At 31.8% G+C, this 17,723-nt stretch overlaps 1 protein-coding gene across 2 annotated transcripts in view; it reads left to right on the top strand.

Moving 5' to 3' along the window:
* The window catches only part of LOC137634087 (soluble guanylate cyclase 89Da-like), a 164,357-nt gene extending 147,039 nt beyond the window's left edge, over positions 1-17,318 (top strand). For both annotated transcript variants that reach the window (XM_068366302.1, XM_068366304.1), the window contains exons 7-17: positions 2,563-2,665; positions 3,386-3,544; positions 5,117-5,211; positions 6,127-6,264; positions 7,037-7,144; positions 7,783-7,951; positions 9,738-9,881; positions 10,838-10,982; positions 11,888-11,997; positions 12,471-12,560; positions 14,248-17,318. In XM_068366302.1, the coding sequence (XP_068222403.1) occupies positions 2,563-2,665; positions 3,386-3,544; positions 5,117-5,211; positions 6,127-6,264; positions 7,037-7,144; positions 7,783-7,951; positions 9,738-9,881; positions 10,838-10,982; positions 11,888-11,997; positions 12,471-12,560; positions 14,248-14,319 (1,333 nt within the window). In that variant the 3' untranslated portion in view covers positions 14,320-17,318. The remainder of the gene's footprint in view (positions 1-2,562; positions 2,666-3,385; positions 3,545-5,116; positions 5,212-6,126; positions 6,265-7,036; positions 7,145-7,782; positions 7,952-9,737; positions 9,882-10,837; positions 10,983-11,887; positions 11,998-12,470; positions 12,561-14,247) is intronic.
* Positions 17,319-17,723: the final 405 nt, after the last annotated feature.

The following is a 17,723-nucleotide window of genomic DNA, read 5'->3' on the forward strand; positions in this document are numbered from 1 at the left end:
GAGAAAGACGTTTATCATAAAGTTATTCAGAGATCACAAAAATTTAGAGACAGAGAAAGACGTTTATCATAAAGTTATTTAGAGATCACAAAAATATAGAGGCAGAGAAAGATATTTGTCATAAAGTTATTAAGAGATCACAAAAATTTAGAAGCAGAGAAAGACGTTTATCATAAAGTTATTCAGAGATCACAAAAATTTAGAGACAGAGAAAGACGTTTATCATAAAGTTATTCAGAGATCACAAAAATTTAGAGACAGAGAAAGACGTTTATCATAAAGTTATTCAGAGATCACAAAAATTTAGAGACAGAGAAAGACGTTTATCATAAAGTTATTCAGAGATCACAAAAATTTAGAGACAGAGAAAGACGTTTATCATAAAGTTATTCAGAGATCACAAAAATTTAGAGACAGAGAAAGACGTTTATCATAAAGTTATTCAGAGATCACAAAAATTTAGAGACAGAGAAAGACGTTTATCATAAAGTTATTCAGAGATCACAAAAATTTAGAGACAGAGAAAGACGTTTATCATAAAGTTATTTAGAGATCACAAAAATATAGAGGCAGAGAAAGATATTTGTCATAAAGTTATTAAGAGATCACAAAAATTTAGAAGCAGAGAAAGACGTTTATCATAAAGTTATTCAGAGATCACAAAAATTTAGAGACAGAGAAAGACGTTTATCATAAAGTTATTCAGAGATCACAAAAATTTAGAGACAGAGAAAGACGTTTATCATAAAGTTATTCAGAGATCACAAAAATTTAGATTCAGAGAAAGACGTTTATCATAAAGTTATTTAGAGATCACAAAAATATAGAGGCAGAGAAAGATATTTGTCATAAAGTTATTAAGAGATCACAAAAATTTAGAAGCAGAGAAAGACGTTTATCATAAAGTTATTCAGAGATCACAAAAATTTAGAGACAGAGAAAGACGTTTATCATAAAGTTATTCAGAGATCACAAAAATTTAGAGACAGAGAAAGACGTTTATCATAAAGTTATTCAGAGATCACAAAAATTTAGAGACAGAGAAAGACGTTTATCATAAAGTTATTCAGAGATCACAAAAATTTAGAGACAGAGAAAGACGTTTATCATAAAGTTATTTAGAGATCACAAAAATATAGAGGCAGAGAAAGATATTTGTCATAAAGTTATTCAGAGATCACAAAAATTTAGAAGCAGAGAAAGACGTTTATCATAAAGTTATTCAGAGATCACAAAAATTTAGAGACAGAGAAAGACGTTTATCATAAAGTTATTCAGAGATCACAAAAATTTAGAGACAGAGAAAGACGTTTATCATAAAGTTATTCAGAGATCACAAAAATTTAGAGACAGAGAAAGACGTTTATCATAAAGTTATTTAGAGATCACAAAAATATAGAGGCAGAGAAAGATATTTGTCATAAAGTTATTAAGAGATCACAAAAATTTAGAAGCAGAGAAAGACGTTTATCATAAAGTTATTCAGAGATCACAAAAATTTAGAGACAGAGAAAGACGTTTATCATAAAGTTATTCAGAGATCACAAAAATTTAGAGACAGAGAAAGACGTTTATCATAAAGTTATTCAGAGATCACAAAAATTTAGAGACAGAGAAAGACGTTTATCATAAAGTTATTCAGAGATCACAAAAATTTAGAGACAGAGAAAGACGTTTATCATAAAGTTATTCAGAGATCACAAAAATTTAGAGACAGAGAAAGACGTTTATCATAAAGTTATTCAGAGATCACAAAAATTTAGAGACAGAGAAAGACGTTTATCATAAAGTTATTCAGAGATCACAAAAATTTAGAGACAGAGAAAGACGTTTATCATAAAGTTATTCAGAGATCACAAAAATTTAGAGACAGAGAAAGACGTTTATCATAAAGTTATTCAGAGATCACAAAAATTTAGAGACAGAGAAAGACGTTTATCATAAAGTTATTCAGAGATCACAAAAATTTAGAGACAGAGAAAGACGTTTATCATAAAGTTATTTAGAGATCACAAAAGTTTAGAGGCACAAAAAGACTTTAATCATACAGTTATTTAGAGATAACAAAAATTTAGAGGCAGAGAAAGATATTTGTCATAAAGTTATTAAGAGATCACAAAAATTTAGAAGCAGAGAAAGACGTTTATCATAAAGTTATTCAGAGATCACAAAGATTTAGAGACAGAGAAAGACGTTTATCATAAAGTTATTTAGAGATCACAAAAGTTTAGAGGCACAAAAAGACTTTAATCATACAGTTATTTAGAGATAACAAAAATTTAGAGGCAGAGAAAGATATTTGTCATAAAGTTATTAAGAGATCACAAAAATTTAGAAGTAGAGGAAGACTTTTTATCATAAAGTTATTTGAGGATCACAAAAATTTAGAAGCAGAGAAAGACTTTTATCTTGAAGTTATGTAGACGGAAAGATTTTTATCGTAAAGTTACAATATTTTTCTTCTTTCTGATAAAGAGATAAATAGAGGGAGACCAATATCTCAACTTATTAAATCCTCACTCGTATCTCCTAAACATAACCCTCCTCCTTGTATCTCCCAAGGCTAGAGTTCGACAACGGCGGCTTCGTCGAAGAAATGTCACAGAAGAGAAGAGGATTCAACAGGGACCCGTTACCGACGGCCACTTTCGAATTGGGAACCCTTGTAAGCGAACCTTTTAATATTGGAGCTGGGAGTCACTCACTCTTGATTCTTTCTTGGCACCTATTGGGAAGCTGAAGTGTTTTTTTCATGTTCTAGGAAGACATTTAATCTGGTTATTATTATTATTATTATTATTATTATTATTATTATTATTATTATTATTATTATTATTATTATCATTATTATTATAATTATTAGACATTTTAATCTCATTACAGTAATATTATTATTAATAATAATATCATTATTATTATTAGACATTTTAATCTAATTACAGTAATATTACTATTTTTATTATTATTATTAATTATCATTAATATTATTAATTATTATTATTATTATTATTATTATTATTATTATTATTATTATTATTAGACATTTAATGAGTATATTATTATTATCATACTTTTTGATATTATTATTATTATTATTATTATTATTATTATTATTATTATTATTATTATTATCTAGCAAGATCAACATATTTCATGGATGTTTGACTAAAATAGCACAATTGGCTTTTATTTTTAGGTAATAAATATTACTTGGACCTACATATGGCTAAACAGCTTCTATTGAAAAAAAAAAAGACCAATTTTTGAGATCAAATTATTTTTTCTCCCTCTTTTTTTTTTGGGGGGGGGGGGGGTGGGGGGTGGGTGCACCTCCACTATTCAAGCCATGCAATCTAATTCTATACTCTTGTCTTTCACAACCCAGTTCCTCCAGTTCCCCTTCGGAATGGTGTTGGGACCAGAAGGAAGAGTTCGCTACGCGGGAGAGAAGATTCTGATGCTCCTAGGCACCGATTTCATAGGGTCACTCTTCAGCCAGCATTTCATCATCCAGAAGCCTCATACGCATCTCTCGTGGGAGACTGTAAGTTACGGGTAGTTTTTATGGTTTTATTTTGTAAGGATAGATTTGTTTAGCGCTATTCTTATTAGTAATGTGTTCATTTGAATTTAATATTTCTAATTTTATTAGGTGGCTTTTTATTATTTTTCTTTTATTTATTTATTTATTTTTTTGTTTTGGTAAAGATAGGTTCCTCTGGCAACGCTCTAATTAGTAATGGGATCATATAGAATTAAAACTACTCCGTTAATTAATATTTCTATAGGTAAGGATAGGTTTCTCTGTCACTATTCTAATTAGTAATGGGTTCATATAGAATTACTATTACTAATTTAATTAGTATTTTTTTGTTGGTAAGGACAGGTTCCTCCGGCACTATTCTAATTAGCAATGGGATCATATAGAATTAAAACTACTCTTTTAATTAATATTTTTTTCCAGGTAAGGATAAGTTTCTATGGCAATATTCTAATTAGTAATGGGATCATATAGAATTAAAACTGCTTCCTAGATTAGTAGTGGAAGGTACTATTAAGATTAAGAGGAGATTGAGTGGAAGAGGCCTCAATTGATTATAGAAATCTGGGGAGATACCTAGATTGGACATTCCTTGAATAGTAATGGAATCGATGACACTGGAAAGAGGAGAGTGAGCCGACGATAGTCCTTGATTGGTAGAAGAAGATGGAGAAGACCAAAAAGGAGATGAAAGGACTGTGTACGGGAGGACTTGAGGGAGAAGGGAATTGGGGAAGCAGATGCGCAAGACAGAAATATATGGAAAAGACTCATTCGAAACGACCACTCCATATAGAGATGGGAATAAACCGAAGAAGAATAAGTCAAAGTTAGAGGAAAGAAGAGAAATATTAAAATGAGATTTGGAGGTCAAAGCCATTATGAAAAGGCTAAATGAAAGATACCTTTCTTAGTTATAATGCATGTGGAAGTTGTTCAATTCCGTAATTTGTAATGGAAATCGAATTCATGGAAAGAATACGCTTCAAAATAGTAAAATGTTGAAAGTTATTTGGAATAGATTAGGATATTTAGGAGGGTATGTTCCTATTTAGTGTTCAAAGCCAAAGTAATTAAGAGGGTTGTGGTGGCCTGTTGGTAACGTCCTTGCCTGGTGATCGCCAGACTGGGGTTCGAGTCCCGCTCAAACCCGTTAGTTTCTTTGGTAGCTGCAACCTCACCATCCTTGTGAGCTACGGATGGGGGTTTTGGGGAAGCCTATAGGTTTATCTTCTGATTCATTAGCAGTCATTACCTGGCCCTCCTTGGTGGAGAGGGTGCTTGGGCGCTGATCATATGTATATATGGTTAGTCTCTAGGGTATTGTCACTGTCCCTTGGCTCTGTCATCCATGAGTGACCTTTGAACCTTTAAAGGAAACTCGTAATTACAACTTTAAGTCAAATTCATGAGAAAAAACCCTTGATTAAAGAAGGCACCCTTAAGTATAAGACAAATCAAGTAGTTTAAAAGTCCTAAAACTATCATTATGTGTTGTTAGTTCATAGCTACAAAGGCTATGGATGTTGTAATACATCATTTGAACAAATATTAAAATTAATTCTTCCTTTCCAGATAATCCTGTTCCAAAATGTCGTTTGGGAAGTCGAATCCAAAAACCTGCCTTTTAACGCAACTAATGCAAACAACTTAGACGCGTTTAAAGAAAAGTAAGTTACCACAATTATATTTTATTCATGATAATACATGTTTATTAGATGTAGACTTCATATGATATTAATTGGTTTTGTATTCCTTAATATTTCACCTTGGTTCTATTTATGGGTTGTAACTTTAATGGAAGAGGATAATTCATATTACTATATTTTTTTTTTTTTTTTTTTATATAAAGGCATTATATCCTTTAGATGCATGGTTGGCTGCTTATGGTAATTTTTGGCTTGTTATTTTTGTACAAATCAGAAGCAATGAACTTGATATTGTACAAATCAGAGGAAATTAAGTTAATTTTTAACAATTTTAGTACATGCAAACGCCATTTTTATTTCTTCAACATTTGATGAAACGTCATAATATTCCTTCCAAAAAAGGTAATACATCTTATTTTGAAATAATCACTGGTGAAAATTTATAGTTACTTCTTCATTGTGGGATATTAGTTTTCACCTTTTTTTTCCCAATGAAGATATGTAAATTTTACCTTTTAATTTCCCGAGCTATATGACCTCACTTAAGGGCTATTTTAAAGCAAGCATAGTGAGGATGTAGGTTAGTATTTATTTGTATCTTAATTTATTCAATGCCTAATTGTCAATTTTCTATCAATGTACCCATCCCAAATTCTGTTAGCCATACTTGATAAAGATAAGTATCTTTGATTGGTTTAGAACCATCCTGAGTGATTGACTAATTAATCAATAAAGGCTTCACAAATAGTGTTGAGCCATATTTTATAAAGATTTTCATTTATTTACATAGTTTTTACTTGAATTATTACTTTTTTAATTTTCATAAATCAGGTCTTCTAGAAGCTGTCCGAATTCTACATTGTAAAGGAAAATCAACTATACTCATCTCTGCTTTTGCTTCTTGAAGGATTTTAAATGCTTTCTATAACCTTTCAGGCCATCTAGACGTGGTTCGAGCCAAGCTCCTTGGTCCACAGACAGGTCGTCTTTGAACTCTTCCAGGGGACTTTTATTGAAAGGTCAAATGTATGTCGTCAAGGAGCTTAATATCGCTCTCTTTCTCTGTATGCCTTTGTGAGTATACTTTTTGTTTGAATTTCAGTTTTTGTTTCACATATTTTTCTTAGAATGTAAAACCCTAAAGAAATTGTAATTAAGTTTTGCATAAATTTTATCATCATCATCATCATCTCCTCCTACGCCTATTGACGCAAAGGGCCTCGGTTAGATTTCTCCGGTCGTATAAAATTTATAGCCAGATGGTATTTCACTGCATTCATGTTGATATTTTTTACAAGTATTATAATACAATACAAACTTTTAACTATTGAATAATTTCCTTGACAATTTATTTCCTTCAAATTCGTTTAGAAAAAGTATAAACATCAGGATTGCAATGGAAAAAGGATAGTCAAACAAAAGAAATATTCTTTTATGTTTCATGTGATTATGAGCTGTCAGATGTCGTCACATACTGTATATGTTTTAAATTGTTTTTTCTTTGTAGCTTTGTAAAAAAAAAATGTCTCAGTATTAGCCTTATTAGAAAAGCCTCCTTTGGTTTTCTAGATGAGACATTATTTTGTGTTATTAAAATGAGATTTTACACCTTTTAAAGATACTCTAATTTATTTGATCAAGGACGCACTTCTATCTGTACCCACTTTTTGGCTTTCTAATTCTTTTATCTTTCCGTCTAACCCCATTTTAATATCTATGATGGATTTTTCGTATAGTTGCTCCTTGGGATTGAATATCATCCCTGTCCCTAATACTGACCCCACATGGCTCAAATTCCATAATTAATTAATGTTATCGTAGACTTAATAAGCTCGAACTATTGCAGGTTAAACAACCTTGTGGAAATGAGAGAAATGGGTCTGTTTCTGAATGACCTGAGTATGCACGACCTAAGCAGGGAAATGGTGCTCGCCGGATGGCAACATTGTTCAAGGTTAGTGATGTTAATTGTTTTATCCGAAGATTGTTTTGTGCTCATTTATACTTTAGTATATATATATATATATATATATATATATATATATATATATATATATATATATATATATATATATATATATACTATGTACTGTACATATAATGCACATATACAGGTATATATATATATATATATATATATATATATATATATATATACATATATATATGTATACAGATACATGCATATATATACTGTATGTATATATATATATATATATATATATATATATATATATATATATATATATATATATATATTTATATATACATATATTTATATCTATCTATCTATCTATCTATCTATATATATCTATATATCTATATATCTATCTATATATATATATATATATATATATATATATATATATATATATATATATATATATATATATATATATATATATATATATATATCGTTAACTTCTTGGTCTTACTATAAGCAATTATAATCAATACCAAGAGAATGGATTTGCATCATGTGATATATATTTTAGAATTTTAAAGAAGTATTATGACCAAACTCTCTCAACTGACGCTTATGATACCAACTCATTAAATATACACAGATTCCATAGAGTCCTTTAATTCCAGGTTGCAGATTATGTACAACAGGGCAGAGGAATACTCGACTAAACTGGAGGACTCCCATAGGAAGAACGAGGAAGCTAAGGCCAAAGGAGACGAACTCCTATACTCCATGTTGCCCCGGAAGGTGGCTGACATCCTTCGTCAGGGAAATGACCCTTACGAGATCTGCCAGGTGATGTCATTGAGGTCATCTGCAGCTATAGCTGTAGGTTTTGCCTGTTGGTTTAGTGATAATAAATAGCTGTGTTCTCTGTAATGGCTTTGGTTGGGTTTGTATCGTTGGTCGCATTGGTTTAAAGGTTTATAGGCCACTCATGAATGGCAGAGACGAAGGATAATGACAAGTAGGACAATGCCCTGCTCCACTTAAGCTAAGACCAAGGAGAGCCAGGTAATGGCTGCTGATGACTCAGCAGATAGACCTACAGGCTCCCCCAAACCCCCCATTCTTAGCTCATAAGCATGGCGAGGTTGCAGTGACCAAAGGAACTAACGAGTTTGAGCGGGACTCGACCCACACATAGTCTGGCGATCACTAGTCAAGGACGTTACCAAATAGGCTACCACAACCGTGAAGGCAGTGCTGTGCCAGGTCTCTTATGTTACATTTATTACTAAGTAAGTGAATTTGAAAGCATAAAATAGAATATGTCTTTCTTTATAAGGTACAAAGACCAAGAAGAGCAAGTCTTTCTAATTCTTGAAATTAACTAGTCTTCAAATGTGTCAGGTTAAAGAATTCCCTAGTTGATGCAGGCTCGTTGAAGTTACCTTTGTAATAAATTTTCCCTTAAAAAAAGTATCGTTTAAATTAGTGATGTGAATCAAAGATCCAGTTTCTAAGCTGTTTTAATGCTGATGAATTCATGGATTAGAAACACGTCTTTTTTTTTTTTTTTTTTTTTTTTTTTAAGGAAGGTATATTGAGTACTGTACTCCCTTTTATATTAACAGTATTTCATAGTATGTATGTTTATTTAAAGATACAATCGCAAGCACACATTTATATATGCATTTACAATTATGGATATATACAGTATTATAAAGATTAACACTATAAATTTCTACCTTGCGTTTGGATCGAATCCTAGTATCTTCTAATGATGGGCAAGGTTGCTATTAATCATGCCACTAGATGCCCGGAAAGAAGTCAAAACTTAAGTGCTGACTGCATTTCAGAATATGCATAGCGAGACCAATACTGGCTTAAATAGTAGTCAGTTTTACCTTCGAACCGTCAGTCGACCCAGTTGATATCAATTAATTCTAATTACTCCAATGAGTCAATATATGACGAAAAGCAACATAATATTGTGTTCAATGGACATCTTCCCTAATGTTGGGATCGAACCCTCGTCTCCTCAAATGAAAAGCAAGGTAGCTATCAATCAGTATATGTATATATATATATATATATATATATATATATATATATATATATATATTATATATATATATATATATATATATATATATGTATGTATATATATATATATATATATATATATATATATATATATATATATATATATATATGTATATATATATACTGTATATATATATATATATATATATATATATATATATATATATATATATATATATATATATATATATATATATACAGTATATATTATAAATACATATACACATAAATATGTGTATATACATGTATATAAATATTTGTTTAAAGCTAAAGTATTTTTAATTCCAATAATTTTTGACAAATCTTTTCTAATGCAATGAACCTTTTCTAATCTCCAGGTTTAGAGTTTTATCTGAAGATCTATCGATTGATTCAGTACATTCTTTCAACCTTTTGGCATTAGCTGTTTTAGCCAAAAATTTATGGCATGGACCATCATCAGGGCAAGCCTTTGCTATTAATGTAGGAGATATTAATTTTATTGTTATAATTATTATTATTACTATTATTATAATAAGCATTATTATTACAGACGTTCGAAGAAGTAACTGTTCTGTTCGCGGAGGTGTCGTTGGCTGAAGAATGCGCCGGAATGGGAGCCATGGATTACCTGAAGATCATAAATGAGCTCTACAATGTTTTGGATAACACGCTAGAGAAGTACTTCGTTTTCAAGGTATGCATTTTTACATATTACCTGAAGAAGAAGAGTGAATTTAGTGTTGATTTTTTATCAAGGGAAGATTTCGATCCAAACTCTTGTCATTTGTTTTTAGAATTTTTTTTTTTTTTTTTTTTTTTATACTTTAGGCTTTAAAAGTAAAATCAACAAAAGGAGTACTGTTCGCTAGATCCACAGCTCGCACCTGTTTTTGTGCTCACAAGTCCTTGACGTCTGCAAATGGGTACTAACGTCTTTATTTGATAAAGGGGTGTGGTTCCAGTAACTTCGTCAGTCGTCATTCAAGATTTGATGAGAAGCAGAGAGGTTGTACTCTAGGTACAAGCCCTCTCTAAAGATAAAACGCTTATTCTGTACAGATAGTAAAAAACGAGAAAGTATATATATATATATATATATATATATATATATATATATATATATATATATATATATATATATATATATATTTATATATATATATATATATATATATATATATATATATATATATATATATATATGTGTGTGTGTGTGTGTGCGTGCGTGTGTATTATTTATATACTGTATATATAACGTATATTCATGCAGTCTATGCATATTTTATAAGTATAAAAATATATTTTCATAAATAATTATTTAGTTTTGTTCATTTTAGAATACTGTAGTGAGAGTAATTATGTTGGCAATCTTATTAAGAAAAACATATAATTGCAGTCTTAATTCATCTCTATTTGGAAAAGTCATTATGAAATTGCAGAGTTAAGTAAATTATAAGCACTAAATTCCTAATCAGGCTAATACTTTTTTATGGTATACTTCTTGCTGGTTAAAGACATATTCAATTCATGCACTGCTTCTCTTCAATGCACAAAAGTTTTCTTTAACAATTTATTTTTAATTCCATATCAGTATATTAGAAATTTAATGATTTTTCACCTTATTCGGTATATTTTGGTCTCTCCTTGCAGGTAGAAACAGTAGGGGGCGTTTATATGGTGGTGGGTGGCGCCCCAGAGCACAGAGTTGATCACTGCTCCCAAGTAGCATCGCTGGCCCTTCAGATGATAGAAGAAGTAGCTAGATCAACGTCGGGTAGCCACTGTCTGCGCATAGGTGTGTGAATTAAGTACCATCATAAAGACATGGATCCTAAAGTCTATTACTATTTTTTTTTTCATTTTTGTGACGACAGATAACTTTGATTTTTCGTGATGTTTTGTTTATCCTTTAAATAATGAGCTGTAGTGTTCTCTCTCTCTCTCTCTCTCTCTCTCTCTCTCTCTCTCTCTCTCTCTCTCTCTCTCTCTCTCTCTCTCAGATAGTCTTTGATTTTTTCCTAAGGTTTTGGTGCTCCTTTAAAATGAGTTTTACTCTCTCTCTCTCTCTCTCTCTCTCTCTCTCTCTCTCTCTCTCTCTCTCTTTCTCTCTCTCTCTCTACAAACTGGAATTGAAAAGATACAACACCTCTCAATGTGGTAATTTATTTGCATATAGAATAGCTAATACTTGGAATAGACTTCCAGCGGATGTATTAAACAGTAACATGGTAAACGAGTTCAAGAAGTTAGACAAGATCATAAAAACTCTGAAAGTTTCACGTAAATCGCTCTACCCAAGATTAAATGGAGTCTCTGCGGATGGACTGAAAAGTCTATGAGACATCCAAACTCCTTGTAACTCTCTCTCTCTCTCTCTCTCTCTCTCTCTCTCTCTCTCTCTCTCTCTCTCTCTCTCTCTCTCTCTCTCCCTGAATAATTCTGCATAGCTTATCCAAGCTGCTTGAAGACATGATATCTTTATTTAATATTGACGTTCCTATCCATGTTGCATTCTTCATTTTTTTCCGATACCTTTGATTTTTTCCTAAAGTTTAGCTGTTCCTTTTAAAAATGAGGTGTAGTCTCTCTCTCTCTCTCTCTCTCTCTCTCTCTCTCTCTCTCTCTCTCTCTCTCTCTCTCTCATATATATATAAATGCTTGTTTACTGCATCCTATTCATTTTGCAATGTTCTCCTTCAGGAATGCACGTGGGTCCTGTAGCCGCAGGTGTCGTTGGATTAAAGCTCCCGCGATATTGCCTATTTGGAGACACCGTGAACACGGCGTCTCGGATGCAGACTAATGGACAGGTAGAATTTTCCGGAATGAAACAACTGGATTAATTCCAATTTCATGGACATATAAATAGTTATATTTAGATTGTTATAATCAAGACGTTTGTGATTGTACAAACACTGATTATTTTTTCTTGCTTCAGTAAATGCAATATATTTTTCCCGATCTTTTAGAAGTGGTTGTAGACATGATACACTTAAGCTATTTCATATTCCCGAGATGTAAAATTGATTGAAAATTAATCATATAAAAAATAAAAGGGCCATTTTGATATATTTGTGTCTTTTGGAATGAAGAAAATAAATTTAATATTCAGTTACATATCAAGAAATACTTAAATAAGTATTTTCATACTCTTTTGATATGGAAAATAGAATGTCTACAGCTATTTCTAACTTATTTACACGTAGGTTCAAATATCTGTTTATAAAAACTACAATAACCTCGCCTATTTGAAGTTAATGATATATTTTATTCTTTTTACTAGGTGGGCCGAGTTCACATTAGTGAGAAATGCGCAAACGAATTAGAAAAATTTGATTTCATCACGACTTTTAGAGGAAAAATGCAAATTAAGGTAAGGCCATCTGGAGTTTAAAGGTGCTAATACCTAAGGTAGTACTTTAATTAATGGCATTGCTTTTTTATATTAATATATAACTTCCTCTGACTGATAATTTGAGAAAATCTTTCCCAAAAATGGATGTAAAAACAGTCCGGGAATCTTCTTTGTCTACATCTTTTCCCACTTCTAAGTGGGGTCGATGTAGACAAAGAAGATTTCTGGACTGTTTTTACATCCATTTTTGGGAAAGATTTTCTCAAATTATCTGTCAGAGGAAGCTATGGGAAAATCTTTCCCAAAAATGGGAAAGATGCCATTTCCGGACTGTAAAAACAGTCCGGAAATAGCATCGTAAATTAACAAAGATGCATGCGAATGCAGTAAAGAAACCTGTTAGTGCAAATCTCTTTAGTAAAATGGTATTGTCGATCTTAAAAACAATACCGAGGCACACATGGCTTCAAGATGTATAACCCTCGTCATGAAAGTAAGACTGCATACAGATATTGGTATTTTTGTAATTTTGAATGGAGGCTATCTCTTATATCTTCAAACGACTTCCCAAAGTTCTTGCATTTCATATATTATTGAGAGAAATTTAAATTTCATTCACAATTAGTCTTTTGTGACAATGAAAGTATTTTACTAATATTTCCAAAAGAAATTGCATCTGCTTTCAGGATTCTACCCTTAGTACTATGATGAAATTCTTTAATATCATATTCCTATATTTCCCTGAGATTTTAACAATTGCATGCAAAGTTACAGTCTTTGGTAACAGCATGAAAGAAAATCCACACATGTTTATTTTTATTTTTCATATCTTGACTGAAGGAAGTCAAATCATAAGTCAACATTGATTATTGAAAAGCACTGACGTCAATCCCAGACAATTGAGATTAAAACATTACAAGTCAAAAGCATTCTCTGGCAGGAAATTATCATAGTCAACCTCTACAATTACTTTACAACATTTAAATAAATTATGACCAAATTATAACATAGCTCGTGATGGGTGAATAATTCTTTGAAATAAATTATGACCCAATTATAACATACCTCTTGAAGGGTGAATAGTTCTTTGAAATAAATTATGACCCAATTATAACATAGCTCTTGAAGGGTGAATAATTCTTTGAAATAAATTATGACCCAATTATAACATAGCTCTTGAAGGGTGAATAGTTCTTTGAAATAAATTATGACCCAATTATAACATAGCTCTTGAAGGGTGAATAATTCTTTGAAATAAATTATGACCCAATTATAACATAGCTCTTGAAGGGTGAATAGTTCTTTGAAATAAATTAGATTATGACCACAACCACAAATTTGACATATCTCTTGGAGGGTAAATAATTCTTTGAAATAGGTTATGACCACAACCACAAGTTTGACATATCTCTTGGAGGGTAAATAATTCTTTGAAATAGGTTATGACCACAACCACAAGTTTGACATATCTCTTGGAGGGTGAATAATTCTTTGAAATAGGTTATGACCACAACCACAAATTTGACATATCTCTTGGAGGGTAAATAATTCTTTGAAATAGGTTATGACCACAACCACAAGTTTGACATATCTCTTGTTGGGGTAATAATTCTTTGAAATAAATTATGACCACAACCACAAGTTTGACATATCTCTTGGAGGGTAAATAATTTTTGATATGCTTTGTCTCTGTCCATCGCCATAGGGCAAAGGCGAAATGAACACGTACTGGCTCGAGGGCAAAGCGGAACCGAAGAGCAAATTCTCGTGGAAGTGATGGAGGGAGTACGTCTGGTGCGGCCATCGGAAAAGCATGTAGCCACCGGACAGCAGGACCCTAAAATACAGTGTCCTGTCCGTGATGTGTCGAACGAAAGGTCTGCGCGAGAGACGGTGCACTTGTTGTTTTGATGTGGAAGAAGAGAAAACCTCCCCATCAGGAACAAAATTTATACTCTTCTATTAGAGCAACCTTTCGACCGAATCACGGAGTAACCCATCTGTCTTTTAACGAACCGTCAAAGCCTCTGATACTGCCATTATTCTCGTATGAATCATTAAGTGGAAAGGTTGAGTTCTACTGGCAAAAATATACATTTTGTTACTCTCTTAGATTTGTTTCGATCACCGAAACCGTAGAAATAAAAGTGTTTAATATATTTGAAGTAGAGGAAACGAAAGTGTCCCCCTTCGTATCATATCAAGATTCATTCAGTGGATTGGCAAGAGGCGTACTTAATCTCGAGCGACACTGTTCTTGTGTAATTCTTCTGTGTTCGTTATGTACTGATGGCAGACGCAGCAGCTTTTCTCCTCGGAAATTCTATTTGCAGTCGGCCATATTAATCAAAAATCCAAGATGAAAGTATCTATGAGAGATAGGCGAGTGAAGACAGTGAAATTTAGATGTGGAAGTTAAGGATATATCGGAATTAATTTTATGAAGGGCAGTAAATGTCTAATTTTTTCAGTATTTTGAAATTTTGAAGATGAAAATATGATTGAAGATCAATGCTTGTGAAATCTGAAAGTTGTTATATAACAGAAAGTTTTTATGACACAAAGTTAATGTGTTGCTTTTATTAAGTATTTTGAGTACGAAAATATGGTTGCAAATAGATGCTTGTGAAATGTGAAAAGCTGATTTGTTAAGAAATAATAATTTACTGTATGAAAAGCATATCATGAGAACAGTGTATAATTTATGATAGCTAAAAACAAGTTATTTTTTAGAAAAAAAAGGAGAATAGTTTTATGAAAATTATAGAAATGATTTCACACTAACTTTCTGTGTCCAGTACGCCTTGGGAAATATGGAATAAAATACACTTCTCTTGGTAAACATTAAAGATGCCCTGTTCACAATGAAAAACCTCGATGATGTTTTTAACTTAAGAAGAGTGTCTTTATATATAGGTTCACATTCTAAATGGAAATGTACATGAAAGTGTCCTCCTGGGGCTCGATGCTGTGTTATAATAATACTGGAAAATTATATTTTATTAACGAGAGTAGTTTCAGCACACGAAGATGAAAAAGAAATATATTTTCATATATGGAACTTTCATAAACAAATACTATTTTGTAGTCGAAGTAGATAGCGCTTCTGTGAGACTGAATTGTGCTAAGGCAAATAGAATTTGTCCACTATTAGATTTATTGTCACAATTCAAATATACATTCCTAATGGTGCAATGTTTACCTAGGTTTCATGAAATTTCCAGTACCTGTAGATGTATGGCATGATTAGTCTGCATAGACGTATATGTTTTGTAATATGATCTGTTCTTGGATTCAAAAGTTAGTCTATTCGTGTAAACTAAACTTATTGCAAATTAAAATTGACGTCCATGATAATTAAGGCAGCCCATGCACACGCTTTTGCTGTCAGCATGAAGGTCTGAACGGAGGACCTGTTCGTAATACGTATGGAGGAGTTTGTACTGAAATCATGGACTTATATATTTACTTTATGTATATTTATTATGAAGTACATTTGGCAGACCAAAGACTTGCATTTCGAGACTTTCATCGGTGTGGCCCCATTAATTTGGTTCTCTAATGAGAGAATAAGATAAAGAAACGCTGGAAGGGAAACAAAATTGATAAGTGAAAAGTGAATGGTGAAAAGCTATAGAAGGTAATAATGCACCTCACACTGAATAGTTTGATTCAAATTCTGCATCATAGACATCTATTTCATTATGCACGAGATGGTGGGTGTCACTTCAACCCTTTGAATTTAGGAGGGAGCAATGTTAGGTAAATGGAGATGCCAACTTTTGGTTAGAGTTTATAGATCTGTATAGAATACAACTATCTATGTAAAAGATAGAAATATTCGAATATTCTAAGAGAGATGGGAAAAAAGCAAGCAACGTTTGCCTTTTTTTGGGGGGATCTGAAAGAAGAATCTAATGTTACTGAAGATATACTGTAATAGACTAAGAATTAAAGTGGCAATGAATGTTCCCTCTGTACTCTTTTAATTCATACAACTGTAATGCCTTCTATTAAAAGTGAATAGGATAACGGGAAAGCTCCAGACCTCCAGTTATAGATGACTGCAGCAGACAGTTTGAAGTGTATGTGTATGGGCTCCCTAAAGGGTTACTGCCTCATGTTGTAAACTTGAACGACCTCTAGCTTGAAGTGCCTGGCTCTATACCTAAAATCTTATTCATTAATTTCGTTATGCATTAACTTATTTTTTCTTTAATTTTGCATCTGTTATGAATAAGGATATACTCTAGCAACTGAAGAGCAGCTTCATTTAGACTAGCAAAAATTACTAGCTGTTCCAAATTACTGGAGAAACTACTAGAACATAATGTGAGGATGTCAGGGTCATATTAACGTGTTTTCTGGTATTTTTTTTTTTTAAATTTAGGTGGCAAACATGAAATTAAGTTGCCAGTGTTTTTTTTAAATTCATACAAAAATTCATGTCTTGCAAATTCATTAAGGTGATATTACACAATGATGAACATGTTTGGTGTTAGTTAAACATTAATTAAATTTAACTACTTGGAGCAAGATATATGATACTAGAAGACGTATCTATAAGACACTATCTTAAGATGCTTTGAGAGGTCAGTAGCCAGAAAATGTTACATTAGATGTCAAGTGTATAAGTGATTCACGATTGTGTGGTTATCTTTGTGTCACAGAATCACTAGAAATAAGGTTATTGGTGAATTCAATATACGAAATAGCACATTTTATTGTTTTTATGTGCATGACTGGACTGTATCCAGAATAAATGGTATAAACACATGGGTGTCTTTTAATTATTCGTATGATTTAAGATAAAGGAAAGTGACAGTGTACAAATTGTTCAGGTAGGTATGATGCGAGCGGTTTCAAAATTATGAAATTTTATTAATCTGCCACGCCGTTTGTTCCACAACCCTCACGGATATAGAGAGACCACTGGGTATATGTTTATATTTTTAACTTCATAAAATGAAGCTCTTTGATTATATTATCTTTTATCATCTCTTTACCATTGAAATTTCTTCAGCTGATCTTGAGTTTTATTACACATTAAAAGACAAGATAGTGTATCAATTGGAATGAAAAATAAATGATTATACATAATCACCGAATTCCCTCTGTATATAAGTTTTATTAATGATGATACATGGCAGTCATATCAACCCACGACATCAAAAGTCATCT

This window comes from Palaemon carinicauda, chromosome 44 (genome assembly GCF_036898095.1).
Source record: "Palaemon carinicauda isolate YSFRI2023 chromosome 44, ASM3689809v2, whole genome shotgun sequence".
Lineage (NCBI taxonomy): Eukaryota > Metazoa > Arthropoda > Malacostraca > Decapoda > Palaemonidae > Palaemon > Palaemon carinicauda.